The sequence below is a fragment of the Megachile rotundata genome, chromosome 14, assembly GCF_050947335.1.
Source record: "Megachile rotundata isolate GNS110a chromosome 14, iyMegRotu1, whole genome shotgun sequence".
NCBI lineage: Eukaryota > Metazoa > Arthropoda > Insecta > Hymenoptera > Megachilidae > Megachile > Megachile rotundata.
This window is the reverse complement of record NC_134996.1, coordinates 12364813-12378557: the sequence shown is the minus strand read 5'-3', so window position 1 is coordinate 12378557 and position 13745 is coordinate 12364813. Positions and strand designations below refer to the sequence as shown.

The following is a 13745-nucleotide window of genomic DNA, read 5'->3' as shown; positions in this document are numbered from 1 at the left end:
TATTTGATTAAAGACACACTCTGCGTGCAGAAGCTCAAAGTTTAAGCTTAAAGACGAAAACAATTCCACCTACGTTTACTAATATTCATCTGTCCTTTTAAACTGAATGAAAGCTAGTCCAAAACTTGACCATTAATCATAAATAAATTGTCAAAATAACTGTCACTGTATGCTGAAGAATGACAATGAATCCACAGTTTTTACAAAGCACCATTGAGATTCTCCATACTTGATATATTCTAAACAATCTACATTATATAAACAATCTCAGGTATCTCAACATAGTAATCTCAATAGGTTAAAATGCAAAGGGAGGTGATTGGGGAAGGTTGGACCAAATCGTTAACACTCTCGATGCACTCCCTTGTTCCTCTCGATGAAAGCATAATTGGCAATCCACGTCACACGTGTTCCCAGCTGTTGGCGTGGTCCAGGGATTAGTTAGGTGGCGGCAAATTGACATACGTGTGTTTCGAGGCCGTGTGTGCTTTGCCACGAGTATCCTGTGCGCGACAATGTCCTGCGAGGAGCCCGATTGTGCTCGATCAACAGGTCTTAAGATCTCCGCGAGGAAAGTGTCGAGTAAGGCCGAGCCAGTACAGGTAAATTGGAATCTTGAACTTTGATTTACGCGTGCACACTACACTCGACAACCTGCTAACGCGTTAATCTTCGATCGTGACGGGTCATATTTGCACTGCGATTCAATCGTGAATTATATTCGCGTCAGAACGCTGCGACAATTTACACGGGATAAGGGGAAATTATTAGACCTCTTATCGGTTCAGGGGCGCGTGGAACTTATGGGATGGGGGGACAATTTGGCATGTGGGGAGTTTGGGGTGTGGGGACAGTTTGGTATGTGGAGACAGTTTGGGATGTGGGGACTTAGGGATTCTTGTGAAGATTTGCAGCTTTCGGGATTTGGGGATTTGGGGGTCTGCGATTTCAGATTTTAGAGAGGTAGGATATTTGCAGACTCCAAGGTCTAGAGATTTCGGGGTTTCAAATTTCTAAGATTGACGAATTCGCAGATTTTTAAATTTGACTTCAGACTATTATTAGTAGGACTAGAAAGTTTGAAAATTTGCGAATTGGGTCTGATAACTTATAAATTGGTGCGAGAACTTTGAAATTTAATACGTGTCAAGCGAAGATAAGATTTAGAAAATGCCATGATGGAAGTATCAGCCGCGAATCGGGATCAGATATTTTTAATTACTTTCGTGTAGCAGGCCAGCACGTGTATCGTTAGCAGGCTTCAGCCTAATTGTGGGTTGTTCGTTAAACCCGTGTACGCAAGTACGATACTCGATCTGCCTTTTCGTGCGATGCATGATTAATCAAGTAGCTGGGAATGAAGATTGATTAGCTGCACGCTCGGTCTTGTTAGGATTTCGTCGGTGTATACAGCACTCCTTGCAACCGGAGACATCGTAATGTGGACAGATACACGTGTACATAATGTAAAGGCATGATCTATTCGTTCAGAAATACAAGGATCAAACATCGTTGCGAATGGTTTGCTGTTCTGGAGCATTAAAATTTTGATCAGTGCTTCGTAATGACTTATATCTGGATCCTTGGCAGACAGCGTCGAGCTCTCAACGTAAATGCAACGTGGATGCAAATGAAACGGTATCCTGGCACATTGGCTCTTAATAGCCGTGCATTTTTAACGTTTCATTGCCTTCCTGTGTTTCGAAACGCAGCACAACCGCAATAACGCGAAAAGAATGGTCGGAATCGCGTTTTCTTTATCGTCGCGGGGTAAAGGAGCAGCGGTGTAACGGCCGGAGAAAAATGGCTCGAAATTCCATTCGTCGCGCGACGTCCGCTGAGCAAGTGTTTCGACTAAATGAGAAATTTCGCCGAGAATTTTAATTGAGCCAGCCGACTAGTCGAGGACAATGAGCGTTGAATGCCGCTACAGCTTGGCGGCCTTCGTTCCCTGCCATTGTTCGAACGTTTTATCGAGAGGGTTCAAGTCGAACAACGCGAACTTTTTCTGCCATTAATCGTACAAAATAAGCGAATCGAACGTAACCTAGAAACTGTAACATGCAAAGCGATATATATCTTTAAGCGAGGGATCGGAGCAATATTTGATCAGCTCGTGGCAATTAGACGGAAGGTAGGATCAAGATACACGGAGAAACTCCACTCACTCTGTTTTCTATCTTCGCGTATTCATTTAATCGTGAAACAATCCGACAATACCGTAGGCTTGACCCAGATCAGACTGTCTGCCGCAGTTTGCACTCGATGCGCTTTACAGAAGCTTCCAGTATGAAAGCAGAGGCATCGAAGGAATTCGCAGAGTCATCGTTTCTCTTCTGCTAGACAGCCCGTCGATCGTATTCCCTTCGGTAAACAGATGTTCGGTGAAACGAGTTATCGTGTACCGATAGCTCGAATCGGCACCCACCAAATTTTACGGATTCTTCGGCGTACCGACTCTATTTGCAACTTCCGATGACCAATCGAACGTATTTCCACCCATAACTTATGTTAAATAAATATCCGACAATTGGAGAATGCACGGATTGCAATTTTATATTAACACGGTCGATTTTATTGGCGTACTTTTTCGATTATTTCTATATTTGCAAAAGTGGAGAAGACACAATAATTTCACGAAGAAGATACTGTAACAGGGGAAATTTTAAAGTTACTTTTCTATTTAGCTTATGTGATCTTTTCGAATTTCATCACGCTCCTTTTATTTCCAGCGGCGCACCATATTATCCTCCATAAAGGATCAGATAAAAAGACGATGCTTTTAACATACACGTATCACAGATATAAGAGCAACGTGACTGGCATCGTATCTACTCTGTTCGCAACGAAGAAAAGCATCGTTGTTCGTACACGATGATCGAAACGTTCAGATTCTACTTCCTACATCTTTCCGTAAAACCTTATTCGATCTCGGGTGTCTCGGTAAACGTAACGTCTTATTTCCTCACGTACCGTTTTTCAACTTAGCGTCGCACGACCATTTTGTTTGCATTAGCATCTCAAACATTTTATTAGATTACACAGCAATATATAGAGTTGAATTTTGAGAGGTGAGTCCGATGAACAAGATGGCCGCAAAGATACATAAGATGGCCGTAAGCAAAGAAAATGGCCGCAAGTGCGACTACGCAAACACGTTTAATCGAAGCTCTACGTATGATACAAGTATTCGATTTACTTGTAGAATCAAAGAATTTCCTTTGACAATTTGATTCCTTTATGGATTGAGCGCTTTCAGCTGAGACTTGTATCGAACCGTGAGAATATAATAGCCACGGCTATAGGATTAATTCGAAGGGAAAACCGGTGTTGTAATTGGCCTGTCAAAGATTTGCTTTGAATCGCCGGAATAATTTACGGCGTACAGAGTAAATATAAAGTGAATCGAATCCCCGGCGTTCGCCAGGGACAAACAATCGTTTGACGCAGTTTATATTCGAGACATTCTCGTGTGTTCTCGCTAAAACTCGATAAATAATAATGCTTTAAAGTCCGCGCGCAACCGAACTATTCACAAAGCGAATCAATTAACGTTTCGAGGCTGACAAACAACAACGAAAACCTGCTCTTTGTTTCGTACGATCATGGTATTGGCGTTCGTTTGCTTTTCTTTTTGTCGCTGGTATAATGAACTGTTTTCATTCGTACTCACAAAGAGTTGCGTTATACGCGTCGGTCGATATGGCCGACTAAACAGCGGAGGCACGTGCTGGATGATAAGGGAGAAGATTATTCCACGATCATAAGCTTGACACCGACAAAAAACCGTTCAATAACGTTTTTATCGTGGACGAGAGAAAAGTAGAGATTTCTTTCGAACACCAGCCAACTTCCGTTTGGCTCCGCTTCATGAAAACACCGTCTTTATGTACTTTACCTGGAAGTCGGTGCATCAGCGACTTGGCACAGCCCGAAACTTTCCTGCATGGAATAATCGGGATCAAATTCGTTTATTTGATGCCTATACTGGTTCGTTTGCCAATTCATACGATACCAATATCTAACCGCGTTAAACATCAGAGGATTTAACCCCTTAGCTTACCGACACCATAGTTTATAACAAAAATAAGTCTTTACGTTTTTTTAATACTAGTTACAATTTGTACAAGAAAATTCAAAGTGTAACATCTCAAGTTTATTTATTTTAATATTACAGTAATTGAAAAAATCTTAAGCAGAAAGTCTTTTATGTGGAGGAATTGGAACGAGATTTGAAACATGAAATTATTATTTTTCTGATCAGCCGTCGCTTCAAAGGAAACTTCTGTAAATACCCGACAGTAGACGCGTAACCCTTTACCCTGGAGTTTCGTTCTTCCTGTTTCCTTCGTGTTTTCCGGTCTACCTGTTAGTCGCAGCGACTGCAGAAAATCAGTGCTTTTGATCTCACAACCTCGTCGTCTGAAGATACTTCGAGCAAGTTGTTCCCGTAGCGAAGATTTCAAACTTCTCAGCCCTCCCAATTATACCGCGAATAATCAGAAACGACGAGGAAATTAACGTCTGTACGAAACGAATTATGCCATAAAATACTTGAATCGAATTAATGAGCGCCAGTTTCAGACAGCAACTTCCCTATCGAATAAACCGTGGTATGAATAAATTATAATTATGCATATTTGTTTTCAATTACGTTAAGCTTCGTGAAAAGAGGAATTCGAAGATTTGAATCGATAAAAGGTGATTAGAAGCGAAACAAGTCTGAGACGAGAGGTTTTTCAGGTGAAGAACTGTCAGATCGAAACATTTAAAGCAGATCCGACTCGATTGAACCCCGCGTCTCCCGAAGGGTTAAGAATCCAAATAAATCCTGGCTCGAACGCGGTAAGCGGATTATTCGTGCCGGGTGTCGCCCAGCGACACTAGGCTTCTGAAAAGGAAAGAAGCCGCTCCGTGTCGCCTTCTGAAAAGCGAGGAAGCCGCTAAGACCGAGATTAGTCGATAACTTTCAATGATGATCAGTCGATGACTGCTCGCCAGAAGTCTCGGTAAGCTATCGTTCGAAAGCTCCCGATTCGTAACAATGTCGCTGCACTTAAAACCTCTTCTCGAGAGAGATGGCTTTCTTTATGAAAAAACGAAAGTGCAGTTAAAATCCCCAGAAACCGGTAGAAACGTAATAACCTCAGACGGGAAAGATCGTAAAGCGGAGGCGGAGGGGGTCAGGTTGACCGCGTCCGAGCGAAATTCACGCACGTGGCGCTCACGTACGGTGACCGCGACTCAGGGATTCACGTGTGTTTACAACGCATCTCCCGCTGGTATAAAAGCCTAGAAAACACGCTGGAAAGTTGCAGTTCTCACCTGGCCGCCTTAAAATACCGTAATGGGAAAGATGAGGATCAAGGTACAGTATCGGAGGATACGAAGAGAAACGAAAAGAGAAAGTTTAAATGATTTTCCCCGGAAGGACAAGTCCTGTATTTCAAAAAAAATTTTTTAAATTGAAATATCACGGTTACAATTAAAATCTATAACTCTGGAAACGTTGTAAATGGAACATTATCTGCCATTCGTTTCTCTTCGTAAATGGAGTTATCGTTAAACTTGTATGTGTGCTCGAAACCGTATTTCGTTTTATTCCCGTTCACGTACAGTCTTTGTTTTTTAATATCCCTATCGGTGCCTTACGGTTCAGCGTTTTCAATAATTTCTATTTGCCACTGTAAACGGGACAACAAAGTGTAACACGTACGCCAGAAACAACAAGAATCGAATTTCAATCGACGAGGAACCGCGGAACTTTTATTGGCTCGTATAATCGACCGACTCGCGTCCCGTTTTCGAAGCGGAAGTCAACGATTCCGCTCTGTCGGTGTAATTAAAACTGGGACGTCTCAGACTCCCCGCCCCTCTCCTATCTCGTTTTCGTTTCTCCTAGGCGAAATTCAATTTGTCGCTGTAGCATGTATTCGATTGCTCTCCTCGCGGTTCAATCCCGATACAACTTCGGTGTGTGCCATAATTACGAGAACGAGCTCTCGTATTGAATTCCTCGTAATCGATTCTTCCGCGGTGATTCGCGTTCTCGACTTTCCTTTGGTAATTCGTAATTTTCAATTACTCGATGAGCATTATAACTCGCGAATCGATTTCCTTTAACACCGATTAAATTTTAATTATCCGGCACTAAATAATTCTGTCAGTTCCGTATGCTCAAGTGGATCGATCAGTGAAAAATTACGTTCGAGAATCGAATGCTAGAATTTGTAGCGCTTCGGCAGTTGTATCAACATACTTGTACTGCTTCTATCTTTCAACACGTATATCTATCACTCTTTGTATCATATTTAATTATGAAACACTAGCTCCATGTGGACATTTACTGTTTTTCAATCTCGTTGACCAGAAGTCTTCTGCACATAACATCGTTTAATTAATTATCCAAGCAACAAAAAGAACATCTAGAACTAAAGAAGCAAGTCTTCCTCAAAGCAAATCATCTAGAACCAAAGCTACCTTCGGAGCGAAAAAGAAATTCATGCATAAAGCTACTTGTACCCTAACCTATTCAAGAGTACCAGTTAATCTTCCAGGTTCCCCAAGAAGACACAAGAGATATTTCGAAAGGTGACTTTTTGCAGGTGACCATCGCCTTGACCATCGCGCTGGCCGTGAGCCATCGATCACGAGGCGGCGTGATACCGCTGGAAGACGTTTTTCACGGGCAACAAGAAACACTCGACGAAGCCGTTCAACAGGGTCCGCTAGCCAGCTCGTACGTGCAGTTTCACGGGCCGGTCGAGGGCCCCGAGTTCGAAGTGAAAGTCCCATACGCGGTGCATCACGATGACAATCACTTGCACGGTCAAGACGCTTACACGGTGGACTACGTGGCTCATCCGAAGTACGAGTTCTCTTATGGCGTGGAGGATCAGCATACTGGAGATTTTCACTCTCAGAAGGAGTCGAGGGACGGTAAAGAACTCTTATAAGACAAATTTAGATGAGAACGATTATTCAAGCTTCTTCACTTATGTCTCTCAAATTGGTCCTGCGGTATTAACTTCTTACACTATTTTGACGAGTCTGATGACGCATTCATACTTCACCTATGACCAATTTTACTCGAATTTTGATTAGATTTCAATTTGGAGTCCAACTATAATTTGCACAGTGAACGATTGCATGATACCAATTCACATAACATTTCAAGTTTCTGTGTCTGTTTTCATCTTATAGCTGAAATTGGTTAGTTTTGACTGACGCATTTGACAAAAACATCATAGTGCAAGGGATTAATGCTATAGTCGTTCGCAGGAAACAGCGTGTCCGGATCATACAGCGTGAAGGAGCCAGGAGGCAGCATCCGAACCGTCAGCTACCGCGCCGACAAGGACGGATTTCATGCTGTGGTGCACACTTCCGGCAAGAATGACCACTCCGTTGGTATGCACCCTGGTCAAGGCCAGCCTAGGGTTCACGATCACGAAGTTGCGGCGCAACAGGAACAACAGCCACACGATTACGCCGCTTCGTACAACGAAGACGAAGGATACTGACGTTTTCGTGGGCGATCGATTTATGTACTTCCTGTACCTGGACGCCGGATCGAGTTTCCTGTTCCTCGCATACCAAAGTCGGTGACTCGGATCGGCAAATTACGGCTACTTGTAAATATAGGTTTCGAATAAAATATTGTTGGCGTAGCTCGTTGTTTTTCTGCGTCGAGTGTCGTCCGGTGACGTTGATCGGTGTAGATTATTTTACTGACTTTGTTTTTCAACCGCACTTCACGCGATCTCGAACGATACTCGTTTCGATATGAAAACCGGAAGCTTACTGTTGGATAAAACGCCCGTTGTAACCGATACGGATAATATTGTAAAATCCGTGAAAAATAGGAATCCTGGCATCGGGAATCGAACTTGAAATCCTCTTTATCTCCGCAATCCCTCTTTATTATATCTGGAGGTGCTTATCGCGCGATATAAATAATAGCTTAATTCTTCTTTGAATTATTACCACCATTATTTAATAGCCCCATTTTATCGCGTTATATAAGGGAGTGATTTATCGATGACTACGAGGGATGATCAGGTGTTTTCCTTTGATCAGAAAAATCCGAGAACACGGCGCAATTTATCGGTGCGTGTCAAAGATAAAATCTGACATGCTCGAAATCGCGGAAAAGAGGTCGTCGATGAAACGAAACTCGACCACGCCCGGGTAAATCGTGACACGCGTAGGGGTCGTTAAGGCTCGCCTCCTCTGATCAATTTGATACTAACGGAACGTCGTTATCGCGAGTGGATAAAGACAAAAGGAGAAAAGGAACGCGAAACGGGACCAGACTGGAGGAAAGCGAATAACAGGAGAGGAGATAAAAGGGAGCTCGGCCGCGCGCTAACAATGCCTCGAATGCATGCCGACAGAGGAACAGGAAAGTGGAAACAAAAAGAACAACGGAACAGGCCAGATAAGAGCCGGTAAGGGACAGCGTAGATACAACATCGTTAAATCGCTAATGATTGAACATGTTTGCGCCTCCTAGCAAATTGCTCCCTCCATTATTCATTATGACATAAATTATACAGTCAAAGAAGCAAAATACTCGAAGGCAAAATAGAATATTCGGAGTCTCAAAGTTCGAGAATTTTAATACCTGAAATTTCGAGTCGAAGTTCGAGAACTTCAAAGTCTCCGAAAGTTCTGAAATTGTAGTCAGCCGATTTCGGAACACGTTCAGGACATGTTAGAAAACGTTTTATCCGAGAGTAAGCGAGCAGGATTGACTGGTATGGAAAAGTGGAGCAAACCAAAGGATAAACGAAGCTCGGCAAAGGTGAGCTTCTTGCGCTGTCGTCGCGCGGCGTTAGAGTCTCGTTAATGATCGCGTAGGATTAGGAGAGCGCAACGTGTCCCACGGGAAAGGTAATTTCCGGCAGATCGTGGAAGCTGGCGTAATTAGCCTCGACGTCGCGGTGCGATTGCTCGAACCGGTTGCCCTCACGCTCGAAGGAGTCGTCGTCGACGGTGATCCCGCGTCGCTACAGCGAAACGCCTCCCTTTATCAACGCTGCATCGCATTAACAAATTACTGACGAGATGCTGCACAGCTGATGCGTGTAACAAAGTACCGACGCGAACGGCATTTGCTCCGTGTTTCGAGATCGAAACAAAACTGCGATGTCAATTACTCGACGGTGGTTTCGGTTAATTTGGGCGTCGGAACTGGCGCGTTAGTTCCACGCGAATTACGATCTTTATGATCCAAGTCCATCCGACTCGACGTTATTAAGCGATAAAAGAAACTGGCCCTTCGGCTTGGTACAAACTTCGGTTAGATAGAAGTTTCAATTATGAAACGAAATTAACTTTGCTAACTTTCCGGCAAAATCAACGAAACAGGAAGATCTCCCGTTATGATTTCCGGCCGGGAATGGACGGTCCCGGTTTTCCTCTTGAATGGCCTCTGATTATCTTGGAATACATTTCCCGACGAAATTCCAGCGCATTCCAAGCGAAAGATCGGATCATCGATATCGTTTGTTACCCTCTCCGAAAAGTTCCCAAAATTTACGACAGCGTGTCAAGCTCCAACGCGAATTGTTTCGAATAAAATTTACCAATAGAATCGATAATCACGCATATACGCGAACCGCGTTCATGTTTGTCGAGCTCCAATTAGTCTCAGCCAAACGGTTCGCTTTTTCGAGCGAGCCAACTCGCGGAAACAACGCGCGGTCCAAGCGGTATCTTAAATTTACATTCGCGAATGAGATTAAGCGCGGCAACAATGGCGATTCTGTCGCGATTCCAGCGATAACGATGTCAATATTCAGCGTAAATATTCGCCAAGGCAAAACACAGCCAGTTCGGTGTTTCCGTAATAAATTTGACGCTGCGACTCGGCGTGTTTAATCGGACAAGAATGTGGGTCATCGTTGCGTCGAAATCGCTCGTTCCAACTCTCCATGCAAAAATCGCATAAATATATTATTCATAACTATTCATTGACCCGGTTCGCACGCCCGGCTGACCGGACCAAACCACCTCGTTAATAATCGAAAAAATGTCCTGAGAGTTCGACGCATCCCATGTTCGTTCTGCCGGGCGAAATTAACGAGAGCCCCGTTACGACTAACGATCACTGTCAAACGATTATGAGATCCACATTTTGGCAAACTCTGTTCCCGACAGAGGGAAGGAATTTTATGGGAGGGATTAGTCAAGTTGCCTCTTAGAAGAGTGGAAACATTGCTACTTATGAGGGCAATTACCGGGTCATCGTTGATGGATGATCAACGGACGAACAGCAAGAAACGGGAATCACGAGCGGAACAGGTTGACACACGGAACGGACGATCGTTGGAAATTGGGATCGGGTCGAATGGAGGCTCGAAAGCGGACGGAACGACGTGCACATCGAGCGTAGCCGAGCATTTCGACGCTGCAATTATAATGAATCAGCCTGCAAATGGACAGCGAGGCGGGAACGCGGGCGGATAATCAATAGGTTTGCCACTGGAAGCGTAGAACGGTGGACGGTACGGACGGCCGAGTGGCGTATTTCAATCGACAGGAAACGCTAGGAAGCCATGGGTCGCGGCAATTTTGCCTTTCGTGCACCGTGCGCTTCCGAACGCCTCCACCACACCGCGACACCGTTAATTTCTTAACTGCTAATCCGCTCGAAAACGTGGCCAATCGTATTTCGACCAACTACCCAGGCTATCGTCCCAGGCCACGTTGCAAAAACGCCTCGTTGCAACCAACGGTCTTTGCCCGATCGTTAACGCCGTTTATTTTCGCCATTTTTGAGTTCGTTCGGTCGACCAATGACGATCCCCTTTTCGATACGGCTCGTTACAACATTTTTCGTTTACTTTTATTCTCCGGCGTAACGATTTTCTTCTGGAAATTGAAGGAAAAAATTTCAACGATAATAATTGAAAGAAAAACGTAAACTTCACCGACGTATTCTATTAACGTAAGATGCAATAGTAGTTCACCTATTCAACGAAATATCTGGATTTGCCAAACAGCTCTGATTTACGCTGTATCCGTAAGAGCTTCGAGCTATACGATTCTCCCGATATATAAACTGTGTAAAAAAGGACAAGGAAGAGTGGCGAGAAGAACGGTAATCGCAAAATGGTCGGAGAGTTGGAACGAAATGAAACGTAGGAGGCTGTGTTTAAGAGAGAACTGAATCGATAGCTCTACCCTGCGACCCGTAGGCCAAATGTAGGTCATACCGTGATCCCTTTTTCCCTCTCTATCTCTTTTACTCGCCGTTTCCGTCTATCTGTTTGGCTGGCTAGCCTCTCTTCTGCTCTCATCGCTTCTCTCGTACGGTGTTCGTTTCCCCAGTGGAAGGTGTACGGTATATTATTGCATCGGCACCCGGTCGCAGAGCGCTCGTTCTCGGTATATACATTTTTCATAAATAAATTCCACGGACGTTCCAAAGTCGGCCTTACTTCGCCGTATATATACGCTCGTAGAATTACATATTTGCTTGGCAGCATCCGATCCATTTTTTCGATCACTAAATGCCTTGCTAAATTTCTGCGCAACCTATATTATTAATTCGGTGAACTTTCGAATCCTCAAAGCGAAAGGTTGTACATACACGGTGAGTTGCTTGATTACCAAGTTTAGCAACAGCTGTACGCGTTAAGAGATTAGCCGAAACTTGGCGAACTAGCGCGATAAACAAAATGGATTACACCGTGTTCCGAAGGAATTCTGTACCTTGCTCTTCCTTTGAAATTGTCGCCTATATATCGCACAAATCGCTACGCTCAATTTAATTCCGACAAACTTACGGTCTTCAAAAGTTCCGTATTTTTCAGAGGAAAGAATCAAAGGACGGAATTGTATTCCGGGTATAAAATAGGCGATGAAAACGAGCCGCAATCTCGATACTAACGAGCAGTTGCCAAATAAATCCGAGCAAAGAACCCGCCTAGAATCCTGCTGTCCCTCGCGGACCGTTCAGGGATTTGGCACCGTGTCTGAATTCTGCGCGTGACAACGCATTTTCATTCGCGTTCCCCTTTTGCCAGTCTCGCTATCGGCCCTATTCTCGCCTTTCTGCACGTTTTACCACCGTTTCTGCGTTCTTTCAGCGCGAACCACCCCAACGTTTGTCTTTGGACACGCGCCGTGTACGAGCATAGGGGACCCACGCGTACCACCGCTTTTTCACGGTCGAACACTTTCCTCTCACGTAACGCGAACCCTTCGCACCAGAGTCAAGGAAGAGGCGAAGAAACGGCAGGAAAATGGAATTTTTTCTCGCCTTTGGAAATTGCGTTTCCCTACGCCATTTTCTCATACTTTATTTGGCGATATTCATAACATATGTTTCTTCTAATCTGATATCTGCGTATGTGGACCGGTTTTATTTTACTTAGTTTCATTTTGAAGTTTGCTTTCATATTTGTCTTCAATTTTAATTTAAAATTTTTAGGACAGTTGTCAGTCATAGCTAGCTAATTATTTCTACAATGTAACAACTGAAGAAAGTTAAAATGTTAGGCACGTTATGCATTCACCGATCATTTCAAAATTCCTAATTCAATTTCAGTGAAAAGACGAGTCTGGCTTTTCACATTCGTCACCTGTGCGTCACGAGTGCGCCATGAGTGCGTCACGAGTGTATTACGTATGCGTTTTGAGTGCGTCACGAATATGTTCGAATGCGTTATGAGTGCGTTCGAGTGCGTCACGAGTGTATTACGTCTGAGTCATGAGTGCGTCACGAATGTGTTCAAGTGCGTCATGACTGCGTCACGAGTATATTACTTGTGCGTTGCGAGTGCGTCACGAATGCGTTGCGAGTGCGTCGTGAGCGCGTTCGAGTGCGTCATGAGCGCGTTCTAGTGCGTCACGAGTGTATTACGTATGCGTCACGAGTGCGTCACGAATGTGTTCGAGTGCGTCACGAATGCGTTTGAGTGCGTCATGAGTGCGACACGAATGCGTTCGAGTGCGTCATGAGTGCATCTCGAGTGCGTCATGAGTGCATCACGAATGCGTTCGAGTGCGTCGCAAGTGCGTCACGAATGCCTTCGAGTGCGTCATGAGTGCGTCGCGAATGCTTTCGAGTGCGCCGCGAGTGCGTCATGAGTGCATCTCGAGTGCGTCATGAGTGCGCCACGAATGCTTTCGAGTGCGTCGTGAGTGCGTCACGAATGCGTTCGAGTGCGTCGCGAGTGTGTCACGAGTGAATCAAAAGTGCGTCACAAGTGCGTCATCAGTGCGTCACGTAGGGCAAGCTGTTAATATCGATGATAAAGTTTTACAGGATAAAACTGTAATGCAATGTCCATATGCACAATTTATTCAGCATCCAGTAGCAGTCACAATAATTAAAAGTTTGGAAAAACAAACGTATGAATAAATATATACATTCGTTGAGAATGACCGATTCATTCCGCATATCAATTATCAGCCGTTTTAATCCACTCGCATCCTATTCCGCGTTATCGTGAGCCAGATCGAATCGATATCCACGCACGCTCACGCAGAGATCGTTTTATTTACCTCCCAGCGACCAGTAAACTAATACTCTGTTTTTTTTTTAGACCGATAAAACGAAAAAACAATGTGCTCTCGCAGCGATCGCTCCCGTGTCGCGCGCAGTGCACCAACAGAATCAGCACGAGTGTTTTTGGAGTAGAATCCTGGGAGTGAAAAGGATATACAGGAGGCCGATGGCCGAAATAACGAGCGAACGCGTCGGAAACATAGCGAGCCGGTGTCTTCGTCCC

The 13745-nt window shown here is 44.3% G+C and overlaps 1 protein-coding gene across 1 annotated transcript; it reads left to right on the top strand.

The window, feature by feature from the left end:
* Window positions 1-4666: 4666 nt before the first annotated feature.
* Window positions 4667-7670, top strand: LOC100883237 (uncharacterized). Its single transcript, XM_003699947.2, has 3 exons — window positions 4667-5368; window positions 6606-6939; window positions 7282-7670. Exons 1-3 carry the CDS (start codon window positions 5348-5350, stop codon window positions 7521-7523), a joined length of 597 nt encoding a protein of 198 aa, XP_003699995.1. The 5' UTR covers window positions 4667-5347; the 3' UTR covers window positions 7524-7670.
* Window positions 7671-13745: the final 6075 nt, after the last annotated feature.

Excerpts from the sequence above, each read along its gene's own strand:
- LOC100883237 (XM_003699947.2), top strand. The coding sequence starts at position 5,348 with ATGGGAAAGATGAGGATCAAG. Across the intron at positions 5,369-6,605 it reads TGGGAAAGATGAGGATCAAG|GTGACCATCGCCTTGACCAT; the intron begins GTACAGTATCGG and ends GACTTTTTGCAG. Across the intron at positions 6,940-7,281 it reads TCAGAAGGAGTCGAGGGACG|GAAACAGCGTGTCCGGATCA; the intron begins GTAAAGAACTCT and ends AGTCGTTCGCAG.